The sequence below is a fragment of the Pleurodeles waltl genome, chromosome 5 (assembly GCF_031143425.1).
Source record: "Pleurodeles waltl isolate 20211129_DDA chromosome 5, aPleWal1.hap1.20221129, whole genome shotgun sequence".
Classification (NCBI taxonomy): Eukaryota; Metazoa; Chordata; class Amphibia; order Caudata; family Salamandridae; genus Pleurodeles; species Pleurodeles waltl.
The window spans coordinates 1855783929-1855810110 of NC_090444.1; the positions used below are offsets into that span (position 1 = coordinate 1855783929).

General features: G+C 43.9%; 1 protein-coding gene across 2 annotated transcripts in view; it reads left to right on the forward strand.

Annotated features, from left to right (window-relative positions):
• AARS2 (alanyl-tRNA synthetase 2, mitochondrial) overlaps positions 1-26182 on the forward strand; it is a 96432-nt gene that overhangs the window by 64806 nt on the left and 5444 nt on the right. Inside the window, exons 16-20 of one of the 2 annotated variants that reach the window (XM_069236371.1) lie at positions 1384-1493; positions 2018-2126; positions 13148-13270; positions 14988-15098; positions 22833-22916. In XM_069236371.1, coding sequence (XP_069092472.1) covers positions 1384-1493; positions 2018-2126; positions 13148-13270; positions 14988-15098; positions 22833-22916 — 537 coding nt within the window. The remainder of the gene's footprint in view (positions 1-1383; positions 1494-2017; positions 2127-13147; positions 13271-14987; positions 15099-22832; positions 22917-26182) is intronic. The other variant, XM_069236372.1, reaches the window with a different exon arrangement.

The window sequence follows — 26182 nt, forward strand, 5'->3', positions numbered from 1 at the left end:
GCCTGAAGCATGATTTTTCAGACTCACAGGCGTTAACATCCTATTATGTGTCATTATTGACTTAGGAGGAAGTGTGGTCACAAAGGTGCCCGAGTTGTGACACACATTGGGCACTGATTCGTGCTTACGAAATATTTGAGAAAGTTTGCTCTACTCTGCACAAGGCACAGCTCTTTCTTTTAGGTTGCAGGGACCAGACTGGATTTCCAGGGGGTTGGGCAACATTGTGCACTCTAGCCGGTGTGTAACTCAGTACCACGGGAACCCGGCATCGATAGAGCTGGCTTATTCGAGAGAGACCCATATTAGTTCGCTACCAGTGACATCCATCAAAAACGTTCAACAGCGTGTAGCAACTGTTTCCAGGTTCCCTGAAACAGGAGTTCTGGGACAGAAGAACAAGCCTTGTCAACCAAGGTTTGTGAAATAATTTTTTTTTTGTTTTGAATAATTAGTATTCAGTTTGGCACTATGGTTAAACGGTGTGAGTTGGTGACTAGTTACAAAATAAAAAATGTGTTACACCAGCAAGTGCGTGCTTTCCTCCCCAAGCAAGCCCAGACCAGAGGGAAGTCTCATCTTCAGGGCGCAGTGACCACAGCATCCACATTATCACTTCATGCTTGGTCAGTGAAATCATATGCACCTGTGGAAAAGCAATAGGCTGTGGCCTGTGTTAAAGATTGTGTGCATTTGATCGGGCTGGTTGTTTAGGGCGAAGGATCAGATAAGGAAGTTGATTATCACAAATGCCGTTGAGCGTCCCACAATATAGAAAGCTCTGAGAGTCCAAATGTGGCCAAGCACCTATCAGCCTTCCAGAAGTTGGATGACCCCTTCACGGTTCATTGAATTTTGAATCTTAAATCACTTTGTCCCCTCACCCCCGCCTTGCCAAGTTTTCCTTCTTGACTCTTGTTCACCAGAGTTGAAAATAACAAAGTATGCATTTTGTTAAGGTTTGGTGTGAAGTCATAAAAATGAGCCACATGTCTAGGTCAAACAGTCGCCAATAACACAACAATGCTGTTCTCATCTCCTTAGAGCTTCCAAAGTCCCCTTTCTGACTTGTTAGGTGACCTTCAAGTGTCAGGATGGATTGTAAGCTCCAGGGTGGGACCAAGGATGCGAAAAAGTGTAATGAAGAAACTGACTCCACTCTTTGCCATTAAAATGGAATGCGATTGCCTCAAAAAACAGATCACTAGTTCATTCTTTAACCCTTCACTTGCTCTGCATTTGTGTCTCATGAGGATCATTTGGCTGTGGTGTTGTTGACCGGATTTGTGGGTTAGACCCATAAATAATGTTTTTTTTTTTTTTTAATAAACATGTTCACTAGCATTGTTCCTTCTCTGCCTCTGTCCCCCTCCACCTGCCCAGGTGTATCCAGATCCCGTCAGGGTGGTGTCAGTTGGACTCTCTGTGGACCAGTTACTAGAGGACATTTCCCAGGCTGGGACACAGACCTCTGTGGAGCTCTGCTGTGGCACGTAAGTCCCTTTGATTCCCACCACTGCTTCGCATAATGAGCTCTGCCCCATGATATGAAGCCTGTGAGTTTTGTAGTTTGCAAATCTCTAAGCAGGTTTTTTGTTCTTTGGCATACATCTGCTCCCGCTTGTTTTCTGATGCTTTTTGCACAAATATTCACACTCAAGTATATTTAAAGCGAAAACAAACCAGATTTCAGTTACATTTATGGTCAGACTCTGGCTTTGCTCACAGTTTTACATTAACTCCAGTTATTTGGGGAATGATGTCTCAATCACTGTTTGTACTTTCTGTGCTGTGGTCTGGCTTTCGATGCACAGGCTGTCCTTGATGACTTAAGTTGTGCATTGAGATATTACCCCTCTACACCTGCAGTGGCATCTGAGATACCCTCCCCTGACCCACTTGTCAATCCGGCCAATATGTACAAGGTGGGGCGCTCGAATCGGACAGCTCATACTAGTGTGTCATGCGAAATGTCTTTGTGCCTGACTGTCTGCCTTGCACTTTGTCTCTTTATCAGGCACCTGCTGCGAACTGGCACCGTGGGGGACGTGGTCATCGTTTCCGAGCGCCAGTTGGTGAAGGGAGTGAGCCGTCTCATCGCTGTTACAGGAGAGCAGGCCAAACAGGTGAGTTGTGGGGTAACTCCCAGCACCCACCTTCCCATTTAATTTTAGACAGAGCACGGAAAAGACAAACATTTTGGGGAATTGTGGCCTGAAAGCAAAACAGAACCTCTGGTGTATAGTTTATGTGCATGTATGTGAATGAGGTGCATTCACTCACAGATCTTTGTTAGAAAATTGAATAAAACCTCAGGGTACCCATGGATCTCAGCAGCCAGCACATTAGCCCTCTTTTTTCATAAGCACACTACGATTACCTATAACTTATACAGATTTCTGAAGCAGGTCAAATAAAACCGCTTCACTAACTCACTAAATATTCTTTTTGAGGTCTTGTAATCCTGCCCCTTGCTTTCCTTGAGAGCTTTGATCTCCTAAGAACTTCCTACCGAGAGTTGGACTGTACAAAATTCCCTTAACACACAACAAACTGCACGTCCCCAAATCTGGATAGTGTCCATCCCTTGCCACACTCCTCTGACTTTGTGTAATGATACCTCTGTTTTTGAATGTAATACCTTTATTGATGGTCTCACTCTTACTTCAATTTAATGTTATTATTATTTACAAATCATTAACAGTTCCATCCCCAATGCATTTCAAGCCTCTGGCCCTTCATCAGGAGAGTCAACTTGTGAGATTCCTTTCTGGGAAATTAAAAGGAAAACCCAAATGGTATAATCATTTGTTTTGGTTCTGCCGATTTAATTTTTGTATTTTTTTCCTGGAGACACATTATTAGCATCCCCCGTATCAGGCTGTTTCCATCAATTTTTAGATGACAGGAATGTTTTATTAATCTTCTATATCACAACTGTATTGCTTCCAAAAAATAAATTAAAGATTTTGCACTGAGCAGTATTAGATGCCCCTCTGAGAATTTCAAGATGGCATCCACAATCCCACGTTTCAGGGCAGAATGGTTACGACAGCGGTCCAGCCCGACACATGCCTATTGAGCTCTGCTGAGAATTTCAAGATGGTCGCCACATCCCGGCTCATTAGGGTGGTCCAGAAAATACAGCGGTCTATCCTCGATGCGCCTTGTTTGCTTCTATACTTATGGCTTTCTCCTTCGCATTTTGAAAATCCCTATTGGTGATTCCGTCTATGGATCAAGCTTAGGAAGATCTGATAATTAATTTTATCTATCAGTACAAATTGATGCAGAAAGCTGAGTATAGTTAGCAGTCAATCTTATTTTAAGATGGCCACCGCAATCCACCATGGCCTGGAGTAATTTCCCTTGAACGATCCTAGGTATAACTGATCATCAGAGCACAGATTGCACTATCTAAGGACTACCTTAAGCCACCTCTCCACCACCTTCTGGAGATGCACTCTGCAGAGCTAGGCTGGGAAGTCCCCGCTGAGCATTGGTGCAGTTAGTAACCCCCCTGTCCCGTGGGTCATATGCTGGTATAGTTATTCTTTGCTAGTAATGTAGGGCTAGCTCTCCCATGTTTGTGACCTTTGATCCCAGCAACTCCCTGCATTTACTCCCCTGAGGCATGGATAATCTCTGTTGCCTCATATGTTCCCCACTGAAAACCCTAGGAGCCTGATGGCTTGCATTCATGCATTTAGTCTCCTCTTTGTGTGTGGATATGTGATGCACTGTGTGAATACACTTGGTTAATGAGATGACTGCAGATTATTTTGAGCACTGGTTGTTGTTACATGTAGCTTAAATCACACCAGGTCACTTATCCTGGCTTATAGATGAGGGTATCTTTAAGATTAGAGATCCTACCATTTTATAGTGTGTAATGCAGAGCATGGGTTTCATTGTTTCAGCTACCCATATCCTAGTACAGTTCCCGTGTCCCTTCTCCTTTTGTAGGATTCTTGAAGTGGATAATCTCCAGTTTTTAATCACCTCACCCTGTTTAATAGGGTTGGGTAACTATCTCTTGATCTCCCATGGAATGTGTGCGGATACATAAATCCTGCTCAGTAAAGGTTAGGAGCACAATCTCTTAGAGGACGTGATGAAATCTGCACATTTTACAAAGCAGATGAAAAATGGTGACCTAGTATAGACACGCTGGCTCACCAAATGTTCTTTTTGTCATGTTATGTTTTTAACCATATTACAGGGCCCCTCTGATTCAAGAATTGGGTTAGGGTTCCATGGAGATATTTTTAACTTTTCTGTTCTAAGATCCTACTAAGAATATAAAGAATATCAAAGTGCTCCCTCCCACTGCAAGTATGGTGGAGAGAACCTCACCAGATGAGGACCCGGTGACGAAGCATGGCACAGGATTAGCACGTGGATCAGGGGTCTGAGGAGCACGCAGTGTGCCGGGTGAGCACTAGGGAGCAAGGCATTGTGACTGCTTGTTTTGGGGGGCACCCTCCACTTTTGATTTATGTTTATCAGTTCAGAGAAACTTAGGAACTTTACCCATTACTATGCCCCTTCCCTCTTATTGGTTTGGGTAAGAACTATATACAGTCTAGTAATACCTGACATCAATCCACTTTTACGTATAACTTACTTGGTAAAAGACCATTATTTGCATGAACTGTTGTTAACAGCCCTGAAATTTGCCAAATTGTATTGAGCCTCACCCGAACATGAGGGGCCACTGTATTTAAGTGTTTCACAACTTCATCAAATAGGGAAATGTATCATGACTCCCCAACCACTCCTTGAAAAAATAAATTCACTTTCCTCTGAAATATGACCTATTGCTTCTACTTGTATGTGGCCTTGCTGAGGCACACAGTTGCTTGTTTAGCATTGTTAGGCAAGTAACTTGCTTTCAGAAGGCAATATAACTGGACAGACCACAGATCACTGAGTCATCTCTTAAACCGCAAAGCAGACCACGGATATGCTAGGTTTTACCCTGCGCCACCAGCTGTAACAAATAGAAAACAGCACTAACCCTAGAGGTCAAACTAACTCTATTTTAAGGGGACTATTCACAAAGGTATATTTACATGTGAATAAACCTACATGCGTAAGTTTGCTCTCACGCTTTTTAGTAAACTTATTACTTAACATTTATCACCTACAAGTGTAAATTTACTACAAACTGTAGGTTTACATGTTTTCACCCCCATAAAGTAGGCTGTGGAGACACTAAAAACATCATATTTGATTAAAAGTAGTGATGTCACAACCAAATGCACACATGGCAGAAACTGTGCAATCAGGGCATAGATCTTCCTATGGTAAAGTACAGGGAAAAGTGTAAAAGTTTATTAAAAATTTAAAAAAATAGAAACTCATTTTTATTAAATATTAATGTTCATTAATTTTATAGAGTTTTTTTAATGTATAACAATATTACAAATATGACAGCATTGATAACCTGGGGCCTGATTTAGATATTGGCGGATGGGTCACTCCGTCATAAGGGTGACGGATATCCCACCCACCAAAATCTAAATCCCATAGGAAATAATGGGATTTAGGTTTCAGCAGACCGCTATCCTTCCCCGTTGTCACAGAGTAACCCGTCCACCAATACCTAAATCAGGCCCCAATCAAAAATAAGTAATTAAAGTTTAAATTAAGTGAAAACACTTCCCATCTAAATTAAAAAATACATTTTTATTGTGTATTAAGAATTATTGAGAGTGATGTATAGAAAAATGAAGTCATTTAATTACTTTTTAATAAATCGTTTTACATTATTTTTTTTAATTAAAGAGGTTATTGAAATATGTAAAAATAGAATAACAAATGTTTTATTTATTGATAAGTTTATGAACATTAAATTACATGCATTTATTTTTTAAAATAATTTAAATAATTAACTGTAATTTAACATTAGGTCCCATGAGGTTTTAATTTATGCCCCTACCTCCGTTACTTTTTATGGGAGAGGGTATTGCAGTACCAATGGCGGGCCGTGTGTGGTGCTGGACTTACTCCAGCTCTGGCTGGAGTACATATACTACTGCTTTGAGTCTTTTGGCCGTAGTAACTGTAGAAGTGCGGTTTCTGAATATGTATGACAAAGGATACAAAAATACGAAATGTCAAAATATGCAAGACAATATAATGGCACTGCTAGTCAAGTCGAGAGTGAATAAGGTGGGGGAGGGGGTTAGAGTGGGGGACTACAGCGGGGAAACAAAGGTATGTTGGGGGGGAGGGATGTGTGATCTAGGGTCACTGGTATGGACCGTGGATATATACGGTTTCAGTGGCTGAGAGAAAGGAGTAGGGCAACCTATTCTGTGGTATGTGGAGAAGAGAAGAGACCAGGTGGCTGAGAGGGCAGGTATAGTCCGTTTGGAAGTTATTAGGGATGCCAGCCTAATTATGGGGTAGCGGAAAGACTGGGGACAAAAGGCGGTGGATATATGAGATGAGGCTCCCCAAGACAGGAGTTTGTAGTGGATACTCGTTGTGGGTAGCACGTCTGTCCTCGTCTCTGGTTTTCTGGGGGGCAGGGATGACAGACCTGTGAAGGAGCGGATAGGCGGGTGTTGTGGAACTATATGATAGGATAGGTCCAGAAGGTTGAGCAGATCCAGGGTGGATCCGATAGTGAGGGGGGGGTCAGGGGGGCAGAAGAGGGAGGGAAGTGGAGGAATAGGAAAAAGAGAAGAGAAAGGAACTGGGGAGGGTGACAGGAGTAGGGGGAAGAGGGTAGAATTAGGAGTATCCTTGAGTCCTGGGTAGGTAGAGAGTTAAGGAGGGAAACTAAAGGGAGAGGGCAGGGAGGAGGAATAGTAAGAAATGTAAAGTGGGGCGTTAGAGACGTGGGGGGGCCATGGTAGAGGGATGAGGGGGATGGATTACAGGCAATCCAATGGCACCATTTAATATGTACCGTGGGTGGCACTGAGTGTAGCGTGGTGGGGATCATCCTGAAAGAATGGGGCCCATACTTGCAGAAATGTGTCGGTTTGACCTATTAGGTTATCGATGACCCGTTCGTGGGCCATTGTCTGAACATGGCCACCATCCAGTCGGGTGGTGAGGGTGGGGTGGAACAGCGCCATTGTCGGAGAATGCAGATCTTGGCAGTGACTAGGGCCACATGCAGGAGGTGCTTTTGCGGGCGTGAGAGGTCTGCTGATTTTCCTGCTTGCCAAAAGGGTTGCACTGAAGGACATTCACCAATTAAGTGGGTGAGGTTGGAGCGTGTGATCTGGCATCGCCAGCAGTTCACATGAGGCAGAAGACCTGCTCTTTGTAATTTAGCTGGAGTCCGGTGCCGGTCATCAAGGGTCTTAAAAAGGCCAAATTTCCGTTGAGCTTCTCAGGTGCCCCTATCCGGAACCTCCACGATGTTGAACCAATCCTCCTCCACTATTTGTCTGGAGCCAAGACTGTCATTTGGTACGCAGACTAGTGAGGCGGGCTGTAAGTAAAGGTGGCGTGTGATGAGGTCATAAAAATCTCACACCACACCTTTAAAGCTACCCCAAGTCCTAAGGTAGGACACCACTGGTGACTTCAGCAGGGTCCATGGTCGGTGCCCCAAGCATCGCCGTAAGCAGTGTTGAAGCTGGAGATGCTGCCACTCCTGGTGGGTCAATAGGTCAAAGTCCTCTTGCAATCGTCTAAATGGTTTGAGATCGCCATCCACCAGGACCGGTCCAGACAGGTAATCCCTGTAGTCCGCTGCACACCATTTCCCAGTGAAGGGTCTTCATCCCAGTGCGAAGCCAGTCATTATTCCATGAGGGAGCGCGTTTGTGCAGGCATGGGGGAACACCAAGGAGTCAATGTACTTTGATCCAGGCTTTGTACATGGCCAGGAGTATTGAGTTGTGAATATGGGATCATGACTGGTCCTCTCTGTATAAAGGTCCAAGGCCGGTACCACTTGAGAGAATCAATCGTTCAGTTCTGACCCATTGGGGTGGGTCCGGCGTGTTGGGCAGCATGTGCGCCAATTGTGAGAGATGGAGTGCCAGGGCATAGTGTTCCACCAAGGGAAGCCCCAAGCCCCCATACCAACGGCACACCAAGAGCTTGTCGTAGGCGGAGGAGCCCCATACAAGGGCTCAGATCCTTGAATCAATAAGACGTAATGTCGACAAGGGTACCTGGAGGGGAGCATGCCCCGCACATACGTAAAGCGTGATATCGGGACCATTCTCACTGCTTGAACTCTGCCCCACAGAGAGAGCCACAGATGTGACCATTTGTCAAAGTCCAACATCACGTGGGCAATGAGGGGTTCTAGATTGTCAGAAATTATGCGCTCTAAGCCCTGGGGTTTGTGAATATGAATAGGCTTATTCCTGTTTGGGTTGGTGAATGTCCCTTCCTAACTCCCTCGATAACCCTCCATAAACCCCCTGCCTTATACCTCCCTTAATCCTTCCCCCTTAGTCTTAAATACTCCCCATTTTCCATCTGCTCCCCTCTGTCCTTCCCACAGTTTACTACTGAAACGTTGGCATTTATGTGCGAAGATCTCTGCAGTCTGTGCAGAGATCGCTGCACATGAGAGATAGGAGCGGCGGAGACCTCTGCACCTGGGTATGGGAATAGCATTTCATAGTACATTAGTGCTAATGTGGTGCTACCAAATGCGGTTGGTGAATAGACCCCTAAGGGTCTGTATCCTAACATTTGGGGGCATCCTTAATAACCTTTTTAAACAAGGGTCTTGTGCAAAAAATGCCAGTCAACTCCAGGACCTAAAGTTAGTATCTCAGCACCATACAGTGCCATGGGATGATCTCCCTAAAGGCTTAAAGGACAGGCTCTAATGAACATCCCACCCAAAGATATCTAAATGGCTACTGATAAGGTGCTGACTTTAATGGATGAAAGGTAATCTTCCCACTTCAAGCCGGGTGAAAATTAAATACCTAAATATTTATACTGGTTATACTGGGGGCACCGGCTCCATACCTGGCTAACCACCAAATACGCTTACGTGCCCTGGAAGGGAAAACTAAATTATTTCTCATATTAGTGTTGACATTTATTTTATTCTCAATGCAATGTTTTTCAAGGGTAACAAGTTCTTTGTAAGGTCAGTAAGGAAGCAATATGTGTTCGACCGATTCTTGGTGAAAACAGTGCAGTCCTTTAAAAGCTTTTGGGAGATCAGCTAAGTAAGTACTAAAAATTGGCTAAAGCACACCCTGCTCAAGAGCATTGAATACAGGGATGCTTTCCAAGAAGCATCCACTGAGGCCACTTTCTGTTATACAACATTTTTAACATACAGAGCAATCACAGAGCATCACCCAATATCGCAAAGGTATCAGCTTCACCAAACAACGTGCCAATATTACAAGTCAAATGGCGCCCCAAGTTCCACAAAGCAGTAACACCCAACAATCGCAATCAGTCTACTATCACTAGACCAAAGGGTGAAGCATAGAGTTTTAGGCGTCGGCAGAGTGAGCAATTGCCCAGAGATCCCACTTGAATAGGGGTCTACTGGGAAAGTGTTTTTTCTCTATTTCACCTCTTTTTCTGTATCTCAGCCTCTCCTCTTTTTCCCCACCTCTACTCCTGACGCTCTCTCTCTCTACCAAGTGTCATCTTAAGGATTTTTGGGACCCCAGGCAAGACATGCTTCAAATGATTTTGTGTGGCTTGTTTCTGAAAGTTTAATGTATAATTCTGTATTTTTTGGCATCATGCAATTTTGAACCAGCAGAAAATGAGTTCTAAAATGCAATGTTGTTCAAAACAGAGTCCCCCAAAATATTTCACCAAAACATGCTCTCCATAATCCTTAAGATATCCCTGAGCAGTGGTCAAGAGTTGAATGATTCAGGCAGAACAGAATGAAGGATTACTGATGGGCAGCAGGTGGATCAGGAGGACGATTGGGCTCTGAAAGAAGAATGTGGTCTGACAAACACCCCCTTTTTGGCACGAATGGTGCTTAGAAGCTGCCTTTGCAGCAAATTAGGGTCTCCATTCTGTTGTCCCTTGGGTTTGTCTGTCCATTGATGATCCACTCTTCTAGCCATCAGTCAGCGCGAACGCAAGGACTACGACTGAGTTACTGCTGGCCAATGGCTCTTTGTAGCCTAGTACCCGCAATATATCATGATTGACATTTCTCATAGACTTGATAGCTGGCAGGTTGACTTCCATTTATTTCTTAGGCTACTTGTACCTTTTCTGATTTCCATCCAACATTCTGAAGATGACCACTCCTTGGATTTGTTTCTGGAAGTCATTATTTCTTCTGGTGTGGAATCCTAATTGTCTCTGTTTTCTCACGAGCCCCTCATTGTTTCATAAAGGCGTTTCTCGGCTTCACATCAACCAGAAGATGTTTCCTACCTCCTTTTTTCTGAATCCAGGTTTTGATGTGGAGAGGACACATACAAATACCTGAAATATTACAAGGATAGATTAATCCTTTCATATAAGTGTTTGTTCTTTGAAAGATGAGCTTCCAACATAGTATGCCTGTTGTGTGTTCTCTCAGTTCATTGGGAGTTAAATAGTTATCAGGCCGCTTATCTAATAGGGTGTTCTTGTACATGGAGTAAGTCACATGCAACACCTGTGCCTTTCAAACTCAGGCCACTTTGTTGATGGAGATTTTCAAGGCAACCTCATGGGCTACACTACACTCATTTTATAATATATATATATAAAAATGAGGCCGAGTCGATTTAAAGATTGAAGAGGTCTACAAACAAATAAGGAAACACAGGATCAGACCCCTGAGACAACCTGAAGCACTAAAGATCACATTATCTTATATTCTAAATCAAAACATTCTAAGACATTAAATACTATCAGAGGGTTCAAGATTTGCAGTAGTGATGACAACACACACACAACGTTGCAACACATCTCGCATGGAACACATTGACTGAACATACACACACAGTATCTTTATCACACACCAACACACACACACACACACACACACTCTGTCTCTTTCTCACACAGACACACCAGTACTCTCCTCCCAATGAAACATTCTTCAAACTTCACTTCTATCAGTTTTTGACCTCTTTGAGAATGATATGCCTCGTGCCCATACGGTGCACTATTCCATTCCTGGCAATCTCTTTTTAAACAACCTCCCTTTCTTCACCCTATCCATCATTTCTAGATTCTTCATGTATATCCTACTCCATGAAATTCATCTCGCTTCCTACAAACAGATCTCCTCATCAGCTTCCACCTTTCACCTCTTCCCCTTCCAGCAAAGAACAGGCAGACATCCTGCAGTAGTTCGCTTCATGACCACAAAGGACTGAGCTCATCAGTGGTGTTCTCCTTTATCGTATGGTTCACATCTTCTGGGTAGCAGCCTTTTCCTAACTCCTTGCAGCTGCTAGCTGAGTACTCATTGCTTTGTTGGCGCTTTCTGGTAGAACATTCCCTTTGAAGTCATATAAAACTCTTCACTTTTTAATTTAGCATACCAAAGCCCGGGCTCTGCATGGGAACAGAGGCGTCAGCAGTGAGGCTTTCTGGGGCTGGCTATTGTATGTGATTCTCGGCATCAAACCATGACGCATGACAAATCCAGGGATGGAGATGACAAAATGCTAACCCTGGTCTACTGGAAGTCATTCTTGACGTGTGGGCACCCATGGCAGAACTGTGGTCCTGGAATACTGCTGGTTATTTCTGACATCTGGGGAAAACCATGGCAGATTTTTAAAAATTAGGTACCAGCCTGGGAGGGTCAGACTTTCTTGACACACTATGAAACAACTGGAATATTACATGACTGCCCTTTCCGAGCCTTACTGTTTTGCAAATTATGTGAAAATGTTCCTTTAGAGTTCAGTGTTCATCTTTGTCAAAAGTGTTCACTGGAAGGAGACCGGTTGGAACCCCCTGCACCGTTTCAGAAGTTGTCTGTCTCTCTCATTTCACTCTCTGGTATTAGAGGCAAGTGTGCTTGTTCACCACTTTTAAAGACCACCAGCAACCACAGGTGTGTAGTAGTGTCAGGGAGCACAGAGGGCAGGGGCAGGGAAGGAGGGAGGGATGTTTGTGCAGAAAGGGCATGAGCAGAGATTTGGTAAAGAAATTGCATTCTCCAACCTTTAAATAGATGCCATTCTTTACATAGCAGAAGGGAATAAGCAGATCTTCCTAGTTTATATTCAAAGTTTCGTCATATGATGTGCGACCCCACAAATAATTTTCTGAACCTGGTTTCTATGTGTTTCAGTGAAGACACCAGTTAAACTCCACTACCAGTGACAGTTTCTCAACCATTTCACTAAAAATCCCATCCCAACTTCAGTGGTAATCGACCCCATAAATTCCAGTTCCATCCGTGTAGAACCATCATCCTCCACCACTCAAGTGTTTCATTTCCTCATACCAAGAATTTCCACTAAACCCATTATTTCCAAATCTAGATTTCGCAAGCTACATATGGGACTCCTGATAAGTATAGCGTGTACGTCTTGTACTTTCCTACCATTAGGACATGAGGAACCGTACCTCGTCAGCTCCTCCAGAGACCCCTGTGACTTGCCACCACTCCAGCTCTGCACCACTCTTTTTGTTATGTTGCTACCTACATGGCTACATTTCCAGCGCCATGGCTTTTCGTCTTCAGATCATGGTCTGCAGGCGCCCTGAACTGGCTCTTAAGGGGTCCTTGTCTAACGTGAATATATTTACTAATTTTACTAATTTTCCTTTGGTTGTAACTCCAGGTCTCCCCCCCCAAGTATTATTCTTCGGTAAGTCAAACTTTCCACGATCAGCTCTGCTTTCTCCACATCTGAGGATATCCTCGCCCCTAGAAAGGATTCACTTCCTATGTCACCTCTCTAAAATACATACACCCCACAACTTCGCGTCCACCACCCTGACCTATGTCTCATCTCCGCAGTAAGATACCTGGCTCTGTCTTGGTTCTCTGTCTTCTCTTTTCCTGCAAGTAATTCCAGGATGCTCCCGCTATGACTCTAAGAAGATTAGTTACCAAAATAGCCCATGCACGAGGGCATGCACTTTAACAAATGCCATAGTTCAATCAGGCAATCTCTAAATAATATAAATATTTTACTTATTGTTGTGCAGAAAGTATATTTCTGCTTTGACTTAGTGTGCTGAGTATTTTCTTCACCTTCTCTAGGCCCGAGAAGTTGGCCAGATGTTGGCCGTGGAAGTGGAGTCCATCTCACAGCGGCTAAAGACAAGAAGCCCCTCCCTGCTGGAGGCTCACCGGCTCTCGAAGGAAGTGGGCGTGCTGACAGATGTGAGTAAGGGCCGGGAGCCAGGATACAGGGATCCAGGGGAGTCGGTGGCTGTCTCCTCGCCACCATGTTTCCTCTGTTTATAATAGAAGTAGATGATCAGCAGACCATGTGTGTTATCGGTGTTGTTAAACGTTCTTTGGGTCATCATCTCGAGTATATATTATTTTATTTTATTTCTTAATTTAGTTGCAAACCCAGTCACAGCCAAGGTAATTCATAAGATTGTGAGTGTGCTGGACAAACGTTATAACTCAGAGGTTAGCAGTTTTAGTTTGAAAGTGGAACCAGAATCATCTCACAAACACAGTGATCAATTTCATGTCCTCTATTGGTCCCTGTCTTCTTGTGGGCATAAGAGAATCTGTATGACATCCAGTAAGACTGCCTCCTGTACGTGATCTGCTTGCCTTTCTTCAAGGTATGCTGGTTATCTCTCGTGTGCATTTCATCGCTGGTGAACTGTGTGGCCTCCTTTGGTACCTGTGGTCCATTGTGCAGTGTCTGTTTGCCTCAGGGTTTCCGAGTTATTGTTCATGGTGCCAGTCCTTCTTATAGGCACACATAAGTCTCTAGCCCTCAGTGCTAGCCCAGCTCCACCAGGACGCACGAGGAAGTTACAAGAGGCTGGTGGTGGAGCTGAGAGCACAGGGAAGGCATAGAGCAAAAACAGGCTTCATCAAGTTCTGCGCCACCACTCCAGGTCTCCATCTCCTCCTACCTTCATTGGATGGCAGATGGTAGCCAGTATCCAATCAGGGGAAGGGCTTGATCCTGCCTTTACATTTGTTAGGTGAATGTTGCTGTCTGTTAGACTTCAGCAATCCGTTGCTGAGGGGGCACACAAGTAGCCGCCTTGTTTCAACTAAATATGATGTCCCTGCTGTCTTTCCTGCTCTTTCATACGCACTGTGCATGTAAAGGAGGATGATGGGTTTAGAGCAGCTTTCCTCACATGCAGTCGGTTTACTTGCGTGTTGGACCATGATCTGGGCACAGCTAACTGTTGCTGCCGTTAACAGTGGAGGGGCTCCACTCCTTGTGTCCGTTTCAGCTCTGACCTTTGTAGTTCTGTTCTCTGGGAGACTGAAAGTGACTGAAGCACAACATAGCCAACTGCCCAGGCATTCTTACATTTAAAACATGTAAAGTGACATCAGCCTCGCAACAATTGAACTTTCATGAGGCATCACTTTAACGAGACAGCATTTAGATTGGTTCACCTTCATGCTATTACCTGAAATCCAGACCATGGTGTCACGTCAGGCACCTGAGTCTTGGGTTTACTTGGCAAACTGGGTGGGAGGATGCTCGAGACTTTGGGCCTGATTTAGATCTTGGCGGACGAGTTACTCCGTCACAACAGTGATGGATATCCCGTTTGCTGAAATATAAATCCCGTAGGATATAATGGGAGTTATATTTCGGGGGACGGGATATCTGTCACAGTATTGACTGAGTAACTCGTCTGCCAAGATCTAAATCAGGCCCTCTATTTACGCGTCCAAGTCAGATGTCTCCAACCCAACTGGAGGATAAGTTACAGTAGAGGCCATGATAAAGAGATGGTTGTGTTAGAGAGCTGCGCCTCGAGAAACCGCGAGCCACAAGGAAAGAATGTGAGGGATGTATTTCAGGATGGCAGGTGTGTCAATCACTCCCATTGTTTGTCACATTTGATGTTTTTGTGCTTCTCACATTGCATGCGTCTGATATCAGAGTGTGGATAGTGCCCTGATGCCGCAGTGGCAGAGGAAGGAGCTGCAGACGGAACTGAAGTCTCTTCAGAGGACCGCCAATACCGCCATCCGCAAGCTGGAGACCCGCCAGGTGAGGCGAGATCGAGGGTGTACGTACATGCCCGCTACACTTCAAAGCATCTGTGTTGTTTGTGATCGCCCTATGTGAGCAGCACATACGCCGCAACGCTTAGCGGTACTCTGCTGTCTCTTTTCTTGCTTTCTCCACTTCAGCTCTTTTCCTCTTCCCTGCCAGCTTTTCCATGGCTCCCCTTAATCATTAGTTCCTTCACTCTGTTCTCCTGCCTGACACTTTCATCTGTTTGCTTTGAAGATGAACACCTCTTGAAGATGTCCAGCTAATGTTTTATCAAGACCTTACAAAGTAGATCTGTCCCAGCTAGTTGTCCACCGCCTACTGAGAAACTCCTGATCAAACTGCATCTAGCGCTTTCTATTTGAGCCCATCCCCCATCTAATCTGATAGAGTACAGCACAGAGTCATTAGTTGCGTATGAATGTCTCACGTTATTCTGCATCAGGAGTCCTTATTGAGCTGTTTTACGGGTGTTCTGATGGGGCTCACTGATCTACCTTGCACCCCAGGGCCTCTCCTTGGGTGTTTCTGAACTTCGACCTGACTTATCCTGCAGCAGAGGTCCACTCTCTTACATCTTTTGCAAGGAAACCTTTGACATGCACTGCAGGAAGACTGTTGTTATGCCAACACTTAATGTCAAGACTAAGGGCCTCATTCTGACTTTGGGGGGCGGCAGAGGCCGCCCGCCAAAGTACCGCCGTCAGAATACCGCTGCGCGGTCAAAAGACTGCCGCGGTAATTCTGAGTTTCCCGCTGGGCTGGCGGGCGACCGCCAGAAGGCCGCCCGCCAGCCCAGCGGGAAACCCCCTTCCACGAGGATGCCAGCTCCGAATGGAGCCGGCGGAGTGGAAAGGGTGCAACGGGTGCAGTTGCACCCGTCGCGATTTTCAGTGTCTGCTATGCAGACACTGAAAATCTTGGTGGGGCCCTGTTCGGGGGCCCCTGCAGTGCCCATGCCATTGGCATGGGCACTGCAGGGGCCCCCAGGGGCCCCACGACACCCGTTACCGCGAACCAGGTTCTGGCGGTCAAAACCGCCAGAACCAGGCTGGCGGTAAAGGGGTCGGAATCCCCATGGCGGCGCTGCCTGCAGTGCCGCCATGGAGGATTCCTCAGGCCAGGGGAAAACCGGCGGGAAACCGCCGGTTTCCCTTTTCTGACCGCGGCTTTACCGCCGCGGTCAGAATTGGCCTGGATGCACCGCCAGCCTGTTGGCGGTGCATCCGCGGTCCCCGGCCCTGGCGGTCCATGACCGCCAGCGTCGTAATGACCCCCTAAATACATGAGTGTCGAGTATATCAAGGTCTTTGAAAATGTTAAGGGTTTCAGCACTTTCAGTGAAGAGAAATGAAGCAGCAGGAACATATCAGACAGCGGGGGCAGTCTCCACAGAGTCAACAAGCTTAGCTGAAGATTGGGATGGTTTGGGATGTCACGTTTGATCTGGTTGTAAACTTTGCCAACAGACAGATTTCAAGCAAAGAAAAACAAGCTCCATCTACTCACACAAAGTATTGAATGATGACAAGAAAAGTACTGCCTCTGTCTTCTTCTCCCTCCGATCTGCTGTACGTCACTTTTCAACAATGGAGGCTCCATCGCGAATGCAGAATTGATCAGTGTCCTTAGTATCTGTGATTTGAGCGGCGATTGACAGACCCATCTTCCAGGTGGGAAGTGCCTTACACTGAGAGGCTCTTAAAACAACTATTTCTGTGGCTTCCTGTTTGAAGTCTTTCCATCTCAGTTAAAAGTAGTTATGATAGATCTGTAAAAAATAGTGAGCAATGGCCAAGCACCTCTCACTGAAAAGCATTTAGTCACTGGAGGAGTTCCTGTTGCATACTCTGAGGGTAAGAGCTGTCAGGCTTACTGAGATCTGTGATAGCTGCAGCAGAAATGTTCCTGCCGCAGAAAATCTTTTTCTTCTGAAGCACATTTCAGAGCCTTCTAAGGGCCTCAAAGGAGTGGTAAGAGAGTGAGCATTCTATAGAGAGATCCTTGAGAAGACAATGGATGGAAGCTTGTTCTGCATAGCTGCAAGGAAACGCAGAAGAATTCTTAATCGCCCATTTGCACAGGAAGAATCATCAATGGTTTACCACCAAAATATCCTTCAAAGAAAAAAAAGCCATTCAAGAAGGCTTTATTTCCCATCACCGGGAGTGACATCACTGGTATTTCCCATCATCCATCTGGACAGAAAATGACATTGCCTCCTGCCTTCCCCTTTCTTCAGTCATTATGTCAGGGTGTGCCACTGTCTGGCCTTCACCAGCAGGGAGGGCGGAAACAGACTAGAGCATTTTCCTTTTTAGGCCTGTTAGGGCCAGGAAGTGCTTTGGGCAAGGACCTGTCCTTCAAAACCAACAAGGTGAGATATAATCATGTGCTTCACCCAGCACCCCGCACTGCAAATCCCCTCCATAATACCCAGGTCAATACTACACAAGCATAATATGCTCATAACACATGGACCCAGTCACAGACATTTCCTACAAAGTACCACGTACCCTTAAACTACAAAACACACGTTACACTCATTTGATATTCTTTCTGCATTTTTTTTCAGAACATATTAATAGGCTTCCTAGACCCTCTGGTACTAAGGACTCTGTTAATGTACCAACCTGAGACAGAAAGTCAGATGGACTGCAATGATCGGGGAACCCACTGAGCATTAGTGAGTGAGATGCGTTTTAGGTAGCAATCAGTCCTGTGCAGTGCTTAATTTGTAAATAAAAACGTGCCGGTGCTCAAAATTCTCCTCTTAAACCTGCGGCTGCTGCAATTAAATGTGGGAACACGGAATACTGAGGCAGCGTAATCCTGAAGCCATCTCGGGCCTCTTCAATCCATATAAAGCCACCCCCTGACCCTTCAGCTCACTCCGGCAGCTTTCTACTTTCTCCCTTTGTGACGCATTTTCGTTTTTCCCTTCCTCCATCTTTCCCATATGTGTCTTTTGACCGCAGTAAATGCTTGAGGCAGAAGAAAGTGCCGGCCCTTAAAAATATGTCCCGGTGCTCAGCACCGGAAACTACAAGCACAAATTAAGCACTGGTCCTGTGAGATATCACAGTGATAGTGGAACCCATACCCTCTTTTATCATGGAAAGATACACTTAAGAACACCAGGAAAATATTTTCAATAGTTATTTAAAATCAAAACTCTATCCCAGTGCATACAAGTTGAATAGTAATTTATATAAAAACAAGTCATATAGCAGCAATAATTCTTATCAGGAGGGGAACAATAAAAAATATACTAGCATTGTGGTTATCTTTATGAACCTATTTATATGATAAATTGATAAAATGTATACATTTATAAAATGATAAAATGATATAAATGATATAAAATGATATAATATAAAATTATATATAAAATGGTATGATATAAAGCATAATATAAAAATATATAAAAATAAATAATACAATTAAAATAAATTATATAAATAAATATAAATATAAAATAAATAAATAACACAAATAAATATAAAATATAAATATAAAATAAATAATAACAATGTAATAAAATAAAAAAATATATAAAATTATATATTGCATTTATGAATTTATAAAATGATAAAATGGTATAATATAAATGATATCAAATGATATAATATAATAATAATGTGACACAATATAATATAATAATATAATATAAATGATATAATATAAAATGATAAGTTGATGTTTTCACTCCAGCCACCCCACCTTTCTTTCAACTAACTAAACTAATCCATCACCATAAGCAGTCCGCTCTGAGGTTCAGAGATCATTCATTCTTGTCTGCACCGGCTGGCAGGCCGGCAGATGAGTCGTCCCTCCCTGTAGCCTGCAGGGAAGGAAGGCAGTTACAGCTGTATATGGCCCTGCTGTCCCGAGCCTCTTGCATGGAGTTCCTCTCTGACTTATTACACTCTGTTCTTGCTTAGTTTACATATTGTATTTGAACATTGTTGAGCATTTTCAGAATAAACAATTAGCAGAAAGTCCCTGGGAGCCTTTCAGTTTCTTACGTTCCATGAAATCTTGCCTACCGTATAAAAAACAATAAACAAGAAGTATTGTTATCAGCTTCTAAGAAAGCTTGTTCAGTATCTAAAAACAGTAACCACAAAAGAGAATTTTATCCATACAGAAAATATGAATATATTCAAGCAGTCCTAATTATCTTGTTGCAATTAATAATGAAATGGATAAACATGAATTTATACTTCAAACCTAATTATTGTGTTGCAGTTAATAATGACAAATAGACATGCATTTATATTTGAAACCCATGTCTAAACAAGGTATAATTTGAGAAGGGAGATACTTGGGAGAAAATAATACATGATAATTATAACACATGCTGATTAATGCTTGCGCTGCAATACTTTAGGGTCCACATATTACAGACCTTATCACCTACCCCAGGCTTGAGGGCCTCTTCGTCACGTTCACTCCACATCCTCAAACATCCCTAACGTCCTTCCTCCCATAGGCTACAGCATCCATTGTGTGGACCACACGCATAAGCAGGGAGGAGACCTTGCTGCCATACATAAGTCCTCCTGGCAGGCAAGTGATACTGAAATCCCTGGAGCTATTGAGACGGCACTCCCACAACTCTCACCACCACCTCCCATCTCATCGACAGGCCTTCTGGGCAGAGCAAGACTTGATTATCAATTCTCACTTCTCATCAATCATCTGCTCATTCAAAAAAAACCTGCTCATCCTCATCAGCACGCTCAAGAGGATACAGCACATCACTCAAGAGGTCACAGCACATCACTCAAGAGGACACAGCACATCACTCAAGAGGACCGGACACAGCACATCACTCAGCCAACACACTTCAAAGGCCACGTCCTCGGCCTCTTCAACATCACCAACAATCTAGTGAAAACCATCTATTCACCTGGACTGGATCAATCATCTCTCCATCCCTATCTCCTAACTCCGTATCTCCCTCCTCAGCATTCAGCCAACAAACCAAGATCAACCCTTCAAAGTCTTCTCTACCAACAACCTGATCCATGACCATGACCTCTTCTCCTGCCCTGCTAACTCCACGTGCGACACCAACGCCCAGCTAAATGACTTCAACAATTTTTTGGAAAACTATGTGAACATACAAACGTAATGAAAACACGCTAGTTGAACCCCAAACCTTCAGCACTGTGGTATTTCAAAGACCTCACTGACAAGAAATGTTTTAGCCACCGTCAGTCAAGAAAATGGAAGACAAACAGTACTCACGATGACCTCATGATACTGAAGTCCCTTCAAGCAAGACGCGGATAGATTATCACATCAGCCAAAGGAGAGTAATATCCCAGCACCATCAACCAGAAGCAGAACACATTCACGCACCGCATCATTCCTCTGTCTGGCCCACCTACCCCACCCTCCACAGACACGCGCACGCCACTAACCTCCTCGTCAGTGAGCAAATAACGATCTGACAGTACATAAACAGCACTAAGGCCCTGGTTCAGAGTTTGGTGGACGGGTTACTCAGTCACAAACGTGAAGGATATCCCGTCCGCCAAATTGCGATTCCCGTAGGATATAATGGGATCGTAATGCGGCATACGGGATATCCGTCACATTTGTGATGGAGTAACCTCATGTGCCAAATTCTAAATCAGGCCCTGATTCTTTCTGTTGTGATGCCCACCCTTTCTTGTGGAACTCCGAAAAGGTAATCCTTCAAATCCCTATCAGATTTTGCCAACATACTCAACTCCCTCATAGCCACGTATCCTGAAAGAGCAGCCTGTGTTCATCTGCAAGATCACATCAGTGCTAGCCATCTCCTCCAGGACTACCAGGCTGGATGCAGATCAAACTGCAGCACGGAGACCGCCAACTTACTCGTCGTAGGCAACGCCGTTCTAGCCACAGATGACCCCGGCCTCCTGACACTGCTGCACCACTCAGCTGCCTTCGACAAAGTTGACCATCTCACCTCATACGTGCCCTAGTGACTCATATGGGGACCGTGACATCTTGAAAACCAGCAGCATCTTTTAGAAAGCCGTCATGACCAGCAGCCCCGCTTGCGGACAAGCTCACCATCTCTGGTCAACATCAGACTGGAGACTTGGACCAAAAAAAGAAAATAAGAAAGCAGCAGGCCTTTTCCATCTACCGGTCCAGGATCTAGAACAGCATCTCCTTATCCGTAAGCACTGCCCCAGTGCTGCACCAATTTAGGAAAGTCTTGAAGACTCATCTCTTCAAAGACCAATACACCATAATGTAGTAACAATGCAATAACCAAGATGCTGCCTTTAGTCCTGTACAGCGCTGCTCTGCCATCTTGGCTAGGTCCGTGGTATGCAACTACAACACACACACATACAGACCTGGACACAGATTTGAATCCAGTTGGAGAGAAACATCTAATAGCATTCCAGACAACCTTTCATGATAGGTAATTGCAAAAGCAGCTCGCATAACACAACGTTGTAGGTTCCAGTTCTGTTTTGCTAAGTTGAAGCTACTGCAAGGAATTCTGCGCTAAGAATGAGTCATTCCTGTAGCCAGGAAACAGGGCCTCAACACTTCCACCCCAGAAAAGAGTGTGGGGAGGAAGAAATGACATTCGGTTTCTACCCAGTTGGTTCTGCTCTCTCTGGCCCTCAGATTGACGTCTCTCTGTCATATATTGCCAGCAGAACAAAGAGGAATCAAAAGTTCTGCAAAGGGGATGCACGACTTACAGACTCGGTTAAAGAGTACGATGGCAATTTACATGTTCCAAAATGTAACTGGTGTTGAAGGAGGGTAGCCTCTCATGTATGTGTTAGTGGTTCCTTGTAGATTATTGTATCTTTTTTTAGAGGGGGTGTGAGACTAGAACCAGTGCACCCCATCCACTGCTCCCCCCTCAGTGCACACAAGGAAAATGATCTTCCTAATAATCACAAAATGAAAGCCAAACTCCGTTAAACTAAGATATGTATGTTGACTTCTATAAACCACTTCCCAAGAGGGTAAATCTAGAGCCTTGAATTCCTGGTCACATAAACATTCAAAGAACCAAAACCTGTGCGCTGCTGACCACTCTTTCCTCTCCAAGAGCTGATACGGGAACCTATGGATCCTTACCACACCTCCAGCCTGAGAGCAGGCACTGCAGCCATGGAATCCTGACCACGCCTCCTGACCATGGACCACATCTCCCACTGAGAGCAGAAAGGAGATCCTGATCACTTCTCTTCCCCACAGATTACGTCTACAGCGGAGAGCCAAACCTAAAGACAAGGGGCCTCCCACCTCTCCTTCTTGAGTGGAGCTGAGATTAGAACCTTCTTGCTCTTAAATGCACCTCTTTGATAAGAACTGTTGAGAACCTATTAGGGTGTGCCTGGATCCTGCCCTGACTTGTTACAGTGGCTCACGTCTGATGAACATCACTGTGGATTCTGCTCGATCCCTGATATTCTCCGGTATGCTCTACTCTGCTGCCTCACCTAATCCAAGGCACTTGGTCTGGTTGTCAACCTTTGGCCAGTGTCTTTCACATAATCTCTGGTGTCTCCTTGAAGAATCGCCACACTACTGTAACACTAGTTCTGGGTTAGAGTTTATCCGCCCTCCCAAATACACGGTTGTGTCAATTCAGATGTTTGTTCCTCTTTACAAAGTGGCTTTTGAGGGGTGTTGATGGCACCATGCAGAGGGGTGTTTACAGCGTCCATATGCTTTGTATTTCATCTCCAGGCTGCTGAGAAGGCTCGGGTTCTTCTGGAAAAGCATCCTGACCAGCTCCTGATCGTCGACACGGTTCCCGCTGACTCCGTTTTCGTAAGTATCCCCTGTAGTTGTTCACCTACATTAACTACAAGAAAGAGCTGGCTGGATGTCTACGCCACATCTAGTGACAGGCCTCTGATAAAACCTAATTATTATTATATAAGTTTACATATTAGTATTGCCCACAGGGATTTCTGGGTTTAATGTAGCTTTGAAAATTAGGGAAAAACATTTTAAAACAGTTTCATTTTGAAAGTTAGCTACCAAAAGCCATGATATGTGCATGTGTGTGTGCTCTCTTTCTGTCCCTCTATCTCTCTCTCTCTCTGTATGTATATATACATATATATATACATATACAGTTATATTACCTAGTGGCGGTCGGCACTAAGTAGTTATAGTTAGGACCATGTTTCCATAGAAAAAGCATTTTTTGACTTGTCGATATCTTTGGCACCATTTGACGAATCTTCATGAAATTTTCCAAAAAAGAGTTGCGGTCATTTTTGTTGCACATGGAAAGTTTTGGGGTGATCTGTCAAGTGGGGGCTGAGAAAAAGGTGGCTAAAAAAACATTGCATTTCGCATGTTAATTCCCGTAGGATTCTTTAGACACGACTATAGGTCGAACCACTGGATGGAATTACACCAAATGTGGCAGAAAACTAGCTGTTGGTACGCAGGTTCTGTTTTCGCTTATTTGGTGTGAATCTGTTCAGTAGTTTTTGAGATATAAAAGGGAAAATAAAATTGTATTTCTCTGAAAGCGAGTATTTCGCGAATAACTTGCAAATTTTTCACGAATGCGCGTGCAAAAAGAAGTGTTGCAATTGGCTGACTGCAACCTGACTACAAAGTTGCGTCCACCATTTTATTTCAGGGACACGGTCCCGAGGGTGAAAATCCAAATTGAAAGTAGCATAAGGGGTCAGTGTGAAGGTACCCTCACCCCATGGGTGTGATATAGGTGTGTTGTCGGTGCAAATTATGAGTTTAAAATAATTTTGCATCACCATGCGCGATACTCGCAAATATGAAAACATTTGAAAGGAAAACCACAAATCATTAATAGACTAATTCTTTCATTCACACATGCACTCAGAGACTCATGCGTCCACTCACACACTCACTCAGACACTCATGCAGCCCCTCACACCCACTCAGACTCACACACCCACTTTCAGACCCACTCAAACACTCACGCACCCACTCACAGATCCACTGACAGAGACAGGCCCTATATCCAACCTGCTCTGCCCACATCCAAAGGACGTGTGTGGCGTGGGGTTGGGTGGTTATAAGGGCTTTGCTGCAAGGCCCTGCTGCAGTACAGCCCTTGTGACCAAATTCTGCTTAGCACGGCCGAAGGCTGTGCGCTGCAGTGTTGAAATAACGTATAGTAATTTAAATTGCTTTACATTAAAACAACATTGAAATTCACTGAAAAAAACAAAGGTTGCATGGACATTATAGTTAGGATCTGAATTTACTCGTACAAAACCATAGAAATTCAGCAGTTATAGTTAGAGTTCTTTTAAGTAACTATACCTGGCGCCCTAAGGTAACTATCACTCTCGCCTTCGCCATGAACAGCTAATTACTCCGCATATTGTATCATTGATGAGATCTTGTATGGCATCTTGGATATTATCACTGAAACATTTGCAATAGAATTACTGATAAGAAAACTGTGCATGGCAAGGGCACAAGTTATAGTTACCTGAGGGCGTGAGCTATAGTTACCTAAGAGAACTCTAACTATAACTGTTGAATTTCTATGGTTTTGTAAGAGTAAATTCAGAACCTAACTATAACGTCCCTGTGACCTTTGTATATATGTATATATATATTTTTTTAATTTTCACCAAAAGTAACAAATGTTAAAATGAGGTTATAGTTGGGCATGGTAATAATATTTTAGTTTACGGTAAAGTGATGTTATCGTTAGGTGAAAATTGTAGTTAAAAATACAATTTTAAACAAAAAAATAAGGAAATTCACCAGTTAAAGTTGCCTGGCTAAATTTAACTTGTGCCCCCACCGCGCATTGCTTATGACCTCACATACTAACTCACTCATGACATGTTCAATGACATCTTAAATGACATCACTGATAAAGCTATTCATCGGAAATGTGACTTTTCCATTTTATCTTCCACAGGGTTCTCTGTTTGTTGATACTGAAAAAACTGCTTAACAGAATAGCACCAAGTTACCATACTTGGTAGAACTTTGCTCAAGGAAGTACCTTTGCTTGGTTTGATATGCAGCCATTTAATAATTTTTGAGAAGTTAGCTTTTAGGAAGTGTTCCGATCTGGGCAAGAGCAGGTTATAGTTTAGATATTCCTGGGCCTTTAATTGACAGAGTTCCGCAAACCTGTTTTTGTGGACTTTTGCGGACCGGAATGCAAAAAATGCTTAACTTTGTTTGCATGAGAGAGGTTTTTCTCCTATCAACTATCTCGGTTCCGCAAACCCAAAGTTGGGTCTGCAGAACGGAAGCTCTTGTGGAAATGTAGTCCTGAAAATGAAAAAACGTAAGAGGGCAGTGTAAGTACACCCTGACCCCAGGGGTCTTGGCGAGGGGTGGGGGCAAATGGACATCCCTATGAATAAATTTGAAAATAGTCATTTTTGCTGTAGGGTTCAGAACCGCAGGCTTGGCGCGGACTCATTACGCATCGTCACTGAAAAAAGAAATGTTAAAGTTAATTATGTAGCTAGTCCAAGGTTGGTTAATTCCCGTTAAAATACTCTGGCTTACCTATATCAAAAAACTAAGTGCGGACTCTAGCACAACAGATTTATATCTGAATCCATGGAAAATCCCTAGTAAGGAGATGTTTGGGTGAAGACGGAAAATGTACGTCTCAGTTTGAATAGGGAACAAGATGAATGTAAGAAAACCTAAGAAATTTTATTCTGCTTAAGACTCCTCTAAGCTTGGAGTCCTAGTTAACGATGGTCACCCCCAGTTATGACATATTGTTGTCCACAGTTAGATTCTCCTTTCCTAAGAGCTGGAGTAACCGCTTTGAGGACAAACCCTGCCTTTCTGATGATGTTTCCTCTCTTACTGCACTTCTTTTTTGTGTGTTTTCATAGTGATGCTCGTGCCAAATATTTGAAAACTATTTTGTTTTCCTTAAGATTTACAAAATGTAAGTCAGAACTTGCAGGTATTGGATTCAGTGTTTGTTATTCTGTAAGCCACTGTTTTTATGAGCTCCGGGCCCCCAAATGAATATGATATGATAAGTGATTCTCTAGTTTAACATGTATATTTTCTTGGTATTTTATGTATTTTTAAGATCT